Source organism: Notothenia coriiceps, unplaced genomic scaffold, assembly GCF_000735185.1.
Source record: "Notothenia coriiceps isolate Sejong01 unplaced genomic scaffold, NC01 NC01_scaffold00010371, whole genome shotgun sequence".
In the NCBI taxonomy this organism is placed as follows: domain Eukaryota; kingdom Metazoa; phylum Chordata; class Actinopteri; order Perciformes; family Nototheniidae; genus Notothenia; species Notothenia coriiceps.
The window spans coordinates 7,332-19,608 of NW_011343072.1; the positions used below are offsets into that span (position 1 = coordinate 7,332).

The 12,277-nt window shown below is 41.6% G+C and overlaps 1 protein-coding gene across 1 annotated transcript in view; it reads left to right on the forward strand.

Annotated features, from left to right (window-relative positions):
• Positions 1 to 7,512, forward strand: part of LOC104945982 (dematin-like) — an 11,897-nt gene extending 4,385 nt beyond the window's left edge. Inside the window, exons 6-12 of the mRNA XM_010771721.1 lie at positions 1,756 to 1,921; positions 3,117 to 3,163; positions 3,674 to 3,713; positions 4,235 to 4,242; positions 4,795 to 4,860; positions 5,215 to 5,295; positions 5,457 to 7,512. Coding sequence (XP_010770023.1) covers positions 1,756 to 1,921; positions 3,117 to 3,163; positions 3,674 to 3,713; positions 4,235 to 4,242; positions 4,795 to 4,860; positions 5,215 to 5,295; positions 5,457 to 5,570 — 522 coding nt within the window. The 3' untranslated portion in view covers positions 5,571 to 7,512. The remainder of the gene's footprint in view (positions 1 to 1,755; positions 1,922 to 3,116; positions 3,164 to 3,673; positions 3,714 to 4,234; positions 4,243 to 4,794; positions 4,861 to 5,214; positions 5,296 to 5,456) is intronic.
• The last annotated feature ends 4,765 nt before the right edge of the window (positions 7,513 to 12,277 follow it).

The window sequence follows — 12,277 nt, forward strand, 5'->3', positions numbered from 1 at the left end:
ATAAAAACAAAAAAACATGACATTTCACAGATTTACTAATTTTATTTTTTTTAAAGTAGAACAGAACACTTTTAATTATTTTATTCAACCAATTAATTTTTCATTGAAGAACGAAAACAGGAATGTTGAGTTAATATTACTCAATTGTGGCATGTGATGGAGGAATGTCCAGTGCCTGTAGGGGGTGTGGCCCTAATAGAGAGGCCGAAGTCCCTCCCCTTCCGGTGGACCTCCATGGGACCTTATTTCTGAAAAAACTATGTATTGAAGTCAATGGAGAGAGAAATGTTATCTTCTCGATCGCCGTTTGAATTGTGGCCACAAATCACACATACGATAGTTTGTCAATTTAAAAGAATAATTTGCAAGTCAAAAAAAAAAAAATGTGGTTGCGTAAAACTGTGAACACTTTGTTTGTGTGAATCGCTCCACAAGAACTACCATCTCTGGTCTCGCAGAACCACACGTCACCAAGATGGCCGTCACTACTGTCTTTTCAAACAAAACGAATTGACTACCTCACTATCACCACAATGAAACACGTCAGAAGAATGCCCATGCAAAGCTGCCTGCCCTGCCTTTCCCTTTGATTCTCCTCTGAAACTGCCCTGGTCTTTTTAATGTTTAATGTCCAACCATTTGTGCAGATAGCGTGAAGTAGAAAAGATCGCCAGATGCTTAATGTAAGCGTTAGCATTTCTCCCATTCTCCCCCGGGCTTAAGGTGTATTATAGAATGATACACAAAAAAACCACCGTGACAGTACTCTTCAAAGGGTTCACGAAATATGACTACTACTCGTACTGTTTTAACATGTTGGGTTACTTAATGTTAGCTTCATTGTTAAGGTTAATACAAATGACAAGGCTGTAATGCTAACTACGTGCTAGCTACTAGCTAGGTAGCCTAACTTGATCCAGCCACTTCCTGGTCCTTTCATCAGATGGGAAAGCGAAAGAACGAGCAAGACCCATTGCTGGTATGATAACAACCTGGTACTAAAGCACCAACAGGCATCTTGTTAAATTATCTTATCTTTAAGCCAGCGCCATATAGATAGATTCTATTACTGTATATGGCGCTGGATCTCAGCTATCTCTTAATGGAGGAAAACAGTTATGACATCACTTAACTTACGCGACTCTGGGATTATGTAGTCTTATATTTCAACAGTTTTACGACAAAACTGTGACTTTTTTGACACGGAAATGATCTGTTAAGATTGACAAACATCATATGTGTAATTCACGGCACAATTCAAAACGGTGACCGAAAGATACGTTTTTCTCTCTTCATTGACTTCAATCAAATTTTTTCCGAAATAGAGTGGCGAAGTCACCGACCATTCTACTCCGGTCCATGGGACTTATTTCGGAAATATTTGCATTGAAGTCAATGGAGAAGCAAACGTATCTTATGCTATGCTTATTATGCTAAAATAATTTTCCCCAAACTATGTTTAAGTTCCCTACGAAGAACCAACCTTCCATTTAGAAAATTCCAAGTTTATTCCCTGTTAATTCCCGTCGAAAGTTTCCATCTTTGAAAATTCCCGGAATTTTGCAACCATAACCTGAGTACACACAGAGACACACAGAGACAAACCTGAGACACACCTGAGACACAACCTGAGACACACCTGGTCTTTGTGGGTGATTTTTGCTTTCCTGAATCTCTTTGGTTGTTTCATTACATTGGATTTCTTTGTCTTTTTGCATCTGTTTTTCGCCTTTATGTGTCTCTTTGGTCCTTCAGTGTCTCCTTCAGTGTCTCTCTCCTTCACTCACGTCTCACTGTGTTTTCCAATGTTTCAGATCCAAGTCTAACCTGGGCCGTCTGAATCCTGAAGGAGGAAGAAGAAAAGGCCAGTTCAATATGAGGAAGACGCAGTTCTGCGGAACAGAACGCACATGCACACCTAGTGAGGGTCTTTTACTCTCTGTCTCACCTCCTCTAATCATCCTCTGTCACTCCTGTCTCAACCTCCTCCTCTCCCTCATCTCTCTCACCTCCTGTCTCACTCCCTGTCTCACTCCCTGTCTCACTCCCTCTGTCACCTCCTGTCTCACCCCATGTCTCACCTCCTCTGTAACCTCCTCTGTCCACCTCCTGTCTCACCTTCTCTCTCACCTCCTCTGTCACCTCCTGTCTCACACTCCTGTCTCCACCTCCTCCTCTCACCTCCTCTGTCACCTCTTGTCTCACCTCCTCTCTCCACCCCTCCTCCTCACCTCCTCTCACCTCCTTGTCTCACCTCCTCCTCGCTCCTCTCCTCTGATCTCACCTCCTGTCTCCACCTACTCTCTCACGGCCTCTCTCTCACTCCCTCTCACGCTCCTCTCTCACTCTTCTCTCACTCCCTTCATCACCTCCTCTCTCACCTCCCTCTCACCTCCTCTCTCACCTCTCTTCACCTACTGTTCACCTCCTCTCTCACCCTCCTCTCACCTCCTCTCACCTCCTCTCTCCACCTCTTCTCACCTCCTCTGTCACCTCCTGTCTCACCTACTCCTCACTCCTCTTCACCTCTGTCTCACTCCCTGTCTCACCTCCCTCTGTCACACTCCTGTCTAACTCCCTGTCTCACCTCCTCCTGTCCCTCTCTGCACCTCTGACCCTCACCTTCTCTCTCACCTCCTTCTGTCCCTCCTGTCTCACCTCCTGTCTCACCTCTCTCTCACCTCCTCTGTCCACCTCCTGTCTACTCCCCTGTCTCACCTCTCTCTCACCTCCTCTCTCACCTCTCCTCACCTCCTTGTCTCACCTCCTCCTCATCAGCTCCCTCTCACCTCCTGTCTCACTCCTGTCTCACCTACTCTCTCGCCTCCTCTCTCACTCTCTCACCTCCTCTCTCACCTTCTCTCTCCTCTCACCTCCTCTCTCACCTACTGTCTCACCTCCTCTCTCACCTCCTCTCACCTCCTCTCTCACCTCCTCTCTCACCTCCTCTCTCACTCCCTCTCTCACTCCCTCTCACCTCCTCTCTCACCTCCTCTCTCACCTCCTCTCACACCTCCTCTCTCACCTGCTCTCTCACTCTCTCTCACCTCCTCTCTCCTCCTCTCACCTCCTCTCTCACCTCCTCTCTCACCTGTTCTCCTCTGGTCTTCCTGCAGGTTTGTCAGCAGGAGCCACCAGGTCTCCTTCCCGTGGATTGACCCGGGTTAGTGCGTCAGAACAAACAGAACACATGTTATTTCTCCACCCATTGAACTGAAGAGCGACTGCAAGGCTCTCTGTGTTGTGCTTTGAAGGTCAGATACACACGTGTTGCTTTAGGGAAACTCTTGGAGGTCATTTCAGAATAAAAGCCCTCGCTCGTTAAAACATTAGCATTCAAGCTGCAAGACATGTTTGAGATATGATGGAATCCCTGGAGGAGAAATGCAGATAAAGAAACATGACTTTATTATTATCTGATTTATTAAGATTAGGAGATTGGATCAATTTAGATGTATTTCAGTCCAATTAAAGGCGGTAAGTAATACACATCTTTTTGGATGCATACATACCGCCTCTAAAACCACAGAAGAAGAACATGGCTGAAACGCAGAAAGCATGGCAGTCTGATTCCTGTCTCCTGGTTTCAGACGAGAAGCTCTGATCTGGTTCTCCAGTGAATTCAACCTTTAATAAATATCAGAGTGAAATGCTTCTCTTTGTGTTTCTGCAGATGCAGTCTGCAGAGTTCGCCTCGGAGAAAGGGCAGCCAGGTAGGAAAGACATTTGTCTTTGAAGTCATGATAATGCATGAAAAATATATTGAAACAAATGGAGCATCAGTATAAGAACTGTCAGAGTGCAACGTGACAAAAGCTAACGGATGAATCCCTGCTGTGCGCTGCAGCTTCCTTCCAGAGTTTAGAAACACACGTGGAAATAGGACACCTGTGAGAGCGTGCAGGACCCGCTGTAATCAGCTCCTGTCTGCAGCGCTCACATGAGCTGAGACGTGTCTCAAGACTCAATGAACGTGAAGATATTCAGTCCTGAGCTTTTCCTCAGATTGAGACACTTATTTCCACTTCTAGTGAAAGTGTATTACATCATGTGAACATGTCAATGACGCTGAATTGAAAAAGGTGTGCTTCACGTGTGTGTGTTCAGAGTTTAGCGAGCTATGAGTAGAGAACAAGTCTGATCCTATACCAATCACTAGATGATATTTAGGAACGTTGTGCAGAGAGATGTTAAACCTGTGTGTGACTGACTTCCTGTTGTTGTGTCTTTGCAGCCGCTGAGGTGAGTGTGTGTGTGTGTGTGTGTGTGTGTGTGTGTGTGTGCTGTCAGCATCTAATTTAACCTGCATCGTTATTTAAAAAGCTGCACTAACTGTGTGTGTGTGTGTGTGTGCGTGCGTGTATATGCGCGTGCGTGTGTGTGTGTATGCGCGTGCGTGTGTGTGTGTGTGTGTGTATGCGCGTGTGTGTATGCGCGTGTGTGTGTGTGCGCGTGTGTGTGTGTGTGTACGTGTGTGTGTGTGTGCGTGTGTGTATATGCGCGTGCATGTGTGTGTATGCGCGCGTGTGTGTGTCTGTACGTGTGTGTGTGTGTGTACGTGTGTGTGTGTGTGTGTGTGTACGTGTGTGTGTGTGTGTGTGCGTGTGTGTGTGTGTGTGTGTACGTGTGTGTGTGTGTGTGTGTACGTGTGCGTGTGTGTGTGTGTATATGCGCGTGCATGTGTGTGTATGCGCGCGTGTGTGTGTGTGTGCGCGCGTGTGTGTGTGTGTGTACGTGTGTGCGTGTGTGCGTGTATGTGTGCGTGTGTGTGTGTGTGCGTGTGTGTGTGTGTAGAATGGAGATGCTCGAAGGGAGAGGATGGACAGAGGAAACTCTCTGCCGAGTATCCTGGAGCAGAAGGTGAGAAAGTTATTTTTATTAAAGAATTAGAATAAAATATGAGAGAACTATCAAATATTTAACATTTGACTGAGTTTTAGCGGCTCTTATTCGGGTGATATGGCCCAGAGTGAACCTGTACAGAATAATGTTAGAATGTCATTTATATATTTAAACGCGTTGGGTTTTCCACACAAAATCATTTTCCCTCCTGATTCTTGTCGATATGAAACACTTTGAGGTTCATTAGATAATCTGGAAACTGCTGTGAGATTAGAGGGTTATTGATATTAGTGTGTGTGTGTGTGTGTGTGTGTGTGTGTGTGTGTGTGTGTGTGTGTGTGTGTGTGTGTGTGTGTGTGTGTGTGTGAGCAGGTGTATCAGTATGAGGCTCTGATGGTGACCCACAGGGGACGCTGCAGGCTGCCGCCGGGCGTCGACCGCACCAGACTGGAGGTGAGGAACACGTCAATAAACATCAGAATAATATAAATAAATAAAATGCTAACATAACATCCTCCTCCTCCTCTTCCTCTTCCTCTTCTTCCTCCTCCTCCTCTTCTTCTTCTTCCTCCTCCTCCTCCTCCTCCTCCTCTTCCTCCTCCTCCTCCTCTCAGAGACATTTGGCCCCCGAAGTGTTTCAGCAGACTTTCGGGATGCCGATGGCCGACTTCGATCGTCTTTCTCTCTGGAAACGAAACGACCTGAAGAAGAAGGCCCAGCTCTTCTAACGTGATTAACATCCGACCAATCAGAACCCTGGATTCCCCCTGAAGGCTGGCCCTCGTTAACCCCCGTCCAATCCGACACTCGAGTCGTTACCTGTGCTGCACTTATACTCACCTGTCACACACACACACCTTTGGTCTCTAACACACACATTCTGCTGTCATGAAGCTGGTTTCTCTAAGGGCTCGGGATGAGCAGATTCAAAACTGCTGAACCAATCAGATCGCAGGGATAAAACTACTGACCAATCAGATCGCAGGGGGAAAAAAGGAAGCCAATAGGGACAAAAAGTCACACATTTATAATAAATAAAGTGACGTTTTTAATAAAAACATCTACTGCCAGTCCAGATTATGTGGGATGCAATAAAGGTGATATTATATTATTACATATTTATTCTGTTCGTTTTTAAAGAGACAAACCTCTACAGGACTTCAATACCAAAAGTTAAAAGGTTTATTTATTTCTTGCAAAGTTTTTTCTTAATAATTTCAGATATTTTTAATCAATTTTCCTCCTAAATTTGCATAATTCTCCCTTAGATTTTGCACAGTTTTTTTCCTGTAATTTAACCACAATTTAAGTTATTTCTCGTAATCAAACCACTTTAATCTAATATTGGGGTTCTTTCTCTTGATTTTGCAGGTTCAACCCTAACCCATCAAACTCAGACACTTCCTCAGTTTTTCTCGTAAATGCAAATTGATCACTGAGAAAATCATTGTTTTATTACGTCTTAAATTTGCATATTTCCCAGAATTTTACCACTTTTATCAGAAAGTTTGAGTTTTATCTCGCATTTTTTGCAAGTATATATTTTTATAGACATAGGGAGTTTTTTCCTGTAGATTTAACACCTGAGGCGCTTTCACACCGGAGTACTTCTCCCAGGAATAGTTCCGATAGTTCTTGGGATTTTGCGTTCACACCAACAAGATCTGGAGCTAGAACTTAGTTAGAACCTTTTCACCCCAGAGTCCCTGCTAGAGAGGAAATGGTTCGTGGGTGTCGGCAAAACTAACAATTTCTGATTGGCTGGGCGAATTGCAAACCACACCCCGTAAAACTACGAAAAGTTTGGTGAAGCCGCCATTTTATTTGCTTGCATTAGCATTATTGGCATTAGCCCAGCTCACCAACGGAGAGAGACTAATTTATGGCAACACAAAATAAAACGTGGGAGCGGTGGAGACGAGAAGGGTCGGCACTTCTGGCGGCAGTATACGCAGAAGAAGAAGAAGTGACGTCAGCGGCTTCATTTGAGTAATCCTCCCTCGGGAACTTATTCCGGTGTGAACGCGATGTGCTAGGACAGTTCCAGGACTATTCCTGTGGAAAGTACTTGGTGTGAAAGCGCCTCTTATTCTCAGAGAATATTTCTTGTATATTTTATAAATCTCCCGGTAAATGTGCTTGTGTTTTTCCTAAAGAGTTTTTCTTGTAAATCAACCAATTTAATCTCAGAACATTTTTGATTTTTTTCCCATAAATCTGCAATTATTTCCCCAAAAATAAACCAAATCATTCTCAGATGTTTGATATGATTTCCGTAGTTCTCCTCACTAATAGATGCCTTTAACCCCGGAGAATATCTGGTGAATAAATCTTAAAAACCAGCTTCATGACTCTGAGCTGCTTCTGTCACGTACTAATCATGTAACAGATTGTAATATTTATCATAACGTGGAGCTTTGTATTTATTTGAGGATTGTAATGTTTACTGTGAAACATTTCATTTTGAAAATATGTTTTGTTGTACAGTTTTTTTTAATGACTTCACCGAAACACGTACCTTGCTTGTAAAGGAGCTACTAATCCAAATGATAGCATCTTCATCGTTAGCATCGTCTTCATCGTTAGCGTCCGTTGGGAAACGCCTCCACGCCATCCTCCATGTTTCTGTTGTTCGATGTAAAGCAGGCAAATAAATCTCAGAAATATAAACGGAAGCTGTGGTTTCTTTTTTTTCTCCTGGGTCCTTTAACCCATCACACACTGGTGACATCACTTTTATTATTTTATTTTGGAAAGCTGAAACACCACAGTAAGTACCTTTTTACCAAAGAAATAGAATATACTTAAAGTGGATAAAATTACTATTACAATGTTAATAAACCTCTGACTTAGCCAAAGGGAACATATATTTTAGTTTCAACATATTTGGTTTTTCCCCCAAAATGTTAAAACTACTTTTCTTCTTATTTAAGTACATATTTTTTTAAGTATCTCGCAATTTTAAATCATCCAAATATTATACACAATGTTGGTGTTTTATATTAGTTTCTCACACACTTCATTTTATTATTTAATTTTTAATTGTTATTTGTTTTTAATCTGTGTTCGGATTTTAAGTCATTTGTATCTTATATTTTAAATGAAAACACCAAACCCTGTAAACATATTGGCCAGTAAACCACTCAGATAAAACATTTTATCAAAACTTAAAAATCCCCACACTCTGTGCTGTCCCTGAACGCATCACTGTAGTTCTCTCTACCTTCTGTTTTCTGATTGGTTGAGACAGCTTCTCTAGCACTGTGGAGCTTTCTCTTTCAATATACAACCTTTAAATATTTTTAACATTAGTTTGTTTTTATACTTTAATTTTCTTTTAGACATATTTCTTTGTCACACACACACACTTTTTTTTTCTTCTATATTATTTATTGCTATAATTCTACAATTAAATCTTATTCTATAATCAAATCTACAATCATGTTTTAACATAAACAATCAATTTTTATAATACTTAATAGTAATTTGATTAGATTTATACCCGTTATGTTTCTGCTGTTACTACAGTGTATCCCTACTGGCTGTGGAGCTGTTTCACACCTCTGCACCATCATCATCCTCACCCTCCTCTTCATCACCACCCTCCTCTTCCTCCTCTTCATCGTTAACCTTTCTTCCCGCTGCAGGTAATACATGCTGAGGGTTTCCTGTTGCTTAGGAACTCGTGTTTCTGCAGCGACTCGAAGCCACTCGTGTGCACAAAGCCTCGCCGCCCACGCCGGCTTCTGATTGGCTGCTGAGGCGGCGAGGAGAGACCTTGAAAGCAGCACGGACACAAGCTCTTTTTACTTATCTCTTTTTTTATTTGAATGGAGTGAAACATCTACAGAAGTGAGGCCTCGCAGTACATGACAAACATTTCTCTTCAAATTTTAGCCGTAAAGAAAATTCATTTTATATTTTCTGTACATTCTGTGAGATATGTTCAGAGAGCCGAACAGAAGTCAGAAACGAGGCCCCGCTCCCACAACATAAGAGAAAGCTCCCACCCAGCGCGCCCACAAAAACCCCAAAAGAAAATGAAGACTCAAACCCCCCGGTCTGACCCTCACACCACATGTCCCTTCACTCCTGCGTCTCTTTGTATACTCAGATCTCCCTTTATGAAAACGTGGGTCTGATGTCCGTCCATCACCTCCGTCTGTATGAACGTCTGCGCTCAGAAACAAGCCGTAACTTCGGTGAATAAATCCAGCGTCTCTGAGCGAGGGAACGTTTCAGAAACGGAGGAAATTAAAATATTGTTTGTTTCTCCGGAGCTTTTGAACCACACGTTGTTAAAGACGGCTCGTCAGCTGGATTTTAATAATGAACTTTAACTCTCAAGACTTGGGTCAAATAAAGAGGGACTTAATCTCCCTTTTCGTAAATATATGTCTTTATAATATCTGGGAAAATTTGCTTCTCATTAAACACAGATTTTAATTTTTACCTCCTCAAATAAATCTAAATCTCAGGTTTTTATTTTTGTTTATAAGCATTTTCTCGTAAATGTAATCTTACAATCTGTGATTTCATTTAGTACATGTGTGTGTGTGTGTGTGTGTGTGTGTGTGTGTGCATGTGTGTGTGTGTGTGTGCGCGCGCGCGCATGTGTGTGTGTGAGTGTTAGTCTCTCAGGCACAGGGTTAGTGTGTGTGTGTGTGTGTGTGTGTGTGTGTGTGTCACACTCACCGCACTGCAGAGTTCTCCGTCCTCCGGACAAAACACCAACAGGTAGAGTTCCTGTGGGAGTCAACCCCTTCAGCTGTAACACACTCTCATTCTCCTCTCTACACACACACAAACGTACACACACGTAAACACAGTTAGTGATGAATCAGGACTCAGTGATTCAAACTAACTTTGTATTTCTTTATAAAACAGCTGATAGTCACTACAGCACATTTTGAAGGTAAAAAAAATGGGAGTCTTAAATTTAGTGGAAAATAAAACCTTTTGATAAAGTGGTTGAATAACAACAACCAGAATCAAAAATATACGAGAAATACACTATTCTCTTAAAGTGGTACATTTACAAGAATAAGCCCTGAAAAAAAAAAATATATAAAATATTTGTATCCAAGATTAAATTGTTTGATTTAAACAAAAGAAGCTTATTTGAAAACTTTTTGGTGTCTTTATTTATTTATTATCATTATTGTATTTATTTTTTATTAAATATGTATTATCCCTCCATATATAAAAAGATATTAACTCTATATTCACCCATCTGGACATTGGGTCATAACTAACTAACTAACTAACTAACTAACTAACTAACTAACCAACATAGTAACTAACTAACTAAATAACCAACTAACTAACAAACAAACTAACTACCAAACTAAGTAACTAACTAACAAACATAGTAACTAACTAACTACCCAACTAAGTAACTAACCAACTAACTACCCAACTAAGTAACTAAATAACTAACCAACTAACTATCTAACTAACGGACTAAGTAACTGAGTAACTAATTATCTAACTGAGTAACTAACTAACATAGTAACTAACTAACTAACTAACTACCCAACTAAGTAACTAAGTAACTAACCAACTAACTAACTAACTAACTAACTAACTAACTAACGGACTAACTAACTGAGTAACTAATTATCTAACACACTGAGTAACTAACTAACTATCTAACTAACTGATTAACGCCTGTGATGCTTCTCTGGGTCTTAAAATAACTTGAGTTATTCGTCATTAAAAAGGACAAATTGAGTGAACAACTTTTACTAAAGTGGAGCAAGACTGAAAACAGACCTGTAAGGAAACTACAACATAATCCTGTCCAACATTAAAATGTCCAAAATCAGCAGAATGATATGAATAAACCCATCATTAATATATAACATACAGAGAGGTATATCTCACCTGAGCACAGAGAAGACGCGAGCCATCTTCCCGATCGCCCGGATTTTATTCCTGATCACCTCCTTCCTCACAGCAGGGGTTCCTCCTGCAGGACAATACACATGTCTCATGAAACCCTTTAGGGACCATGAAAAACATAAAGTAACGTAATAAAAATCTAGAAAACCACTACAATAACTAGAAAAGCTACAACATTTTAAAACTACAAAAAGCTGCAAAAAGGACCGGAAAAAGACACAAGATGAATAAAAAGAGCTATAAAATAACCTTCAGTCACAAAATATCTAGAAAAAATAACTAACTAGAGCACAACAATAACCACACGCAAAATATCTACAAAGAAAACAAAAAAAACTAATAAGAAGTGTATTTTCTCTGTGAAAGTGCTTTACAAAGTCCTGCACAACCACAGGTCCTCGAACGCCTCATGGTCACATCTGTAGTGTCTCGGATACATTCATATTTTACACTGAAGGTAACAGCGCTGTGACTTCCTGTCTCACCCTCGCACGTGTCGTCTCCCTCTGACATCAGCTCGTCGTCGGAGCAGATGTTCAACACGTTCACCAGCATCTCCGTCACTGACACACAGACACACACACACACACACACACACACACACACACACACACACACACACACACACACACACACACACACACACACACACACACACACACACTATCAGTTGGTCAGAGCACACACAGGCCTTCAGTTTGATGCTTTTGACCAATTAAACCTAAATATATTCAATGTACTGTTAGGATAAAGAGAAAATGAATATTCTGTGTTTTTTTAATCGACTGAAAATGTCCCATTTATAAAAAATAAACAATATATGAAATCACAACTGAGCCGACCAATATAGTGGAACATTTTATGCTAAAAATCTAAATATTTTATAAGATTAAAATAGTACATTTATGAGAAAGACATCTTCCCAAAAAGTCAGAAAGCAAGGAGCTCTGCAACCGCTGCATAAATCTCTCATCTAACACGAGCTGCAGGACACACTCACTCCACCCCCACACACACAGTCTCTCACCTTTCTCCCCGACGAAGGGCAGCGACCAGGTGAACACGTCCATGAAGTTGGGCAGCCAGTAGGGATGAGGGGAGCAGTTAAACTGCCGGATGTTCATCACGTTATTCTCGTATTTCAGCACCGCGGCTGAGGACACACACACACACACACACACACACACACACACACACACACACACACACACACACACACACACACACACACACACACACACACACACACACACACACACGTCAATACCAATAGAATAGGAATAGTGCAAGAAGAGTTCTGTATACAAGTAATTAAGAATATGAAATATTAGATAAATCATTCTACACACACACAGATTAACATGTCTGCTGTTGCCAGGACTTCAAGGTTTCAGCCTGTTGCCGTGGTTACGCTCACCTTTGTTATTGTACACGTCCAGGTAGTTAGGAGCGGAGAAGATGGTGATGAGAGACGGGAAGCCGGTCGTCTGGCTCTTCCTGTACATTCGATACCTGACGCGCAAGAACACAC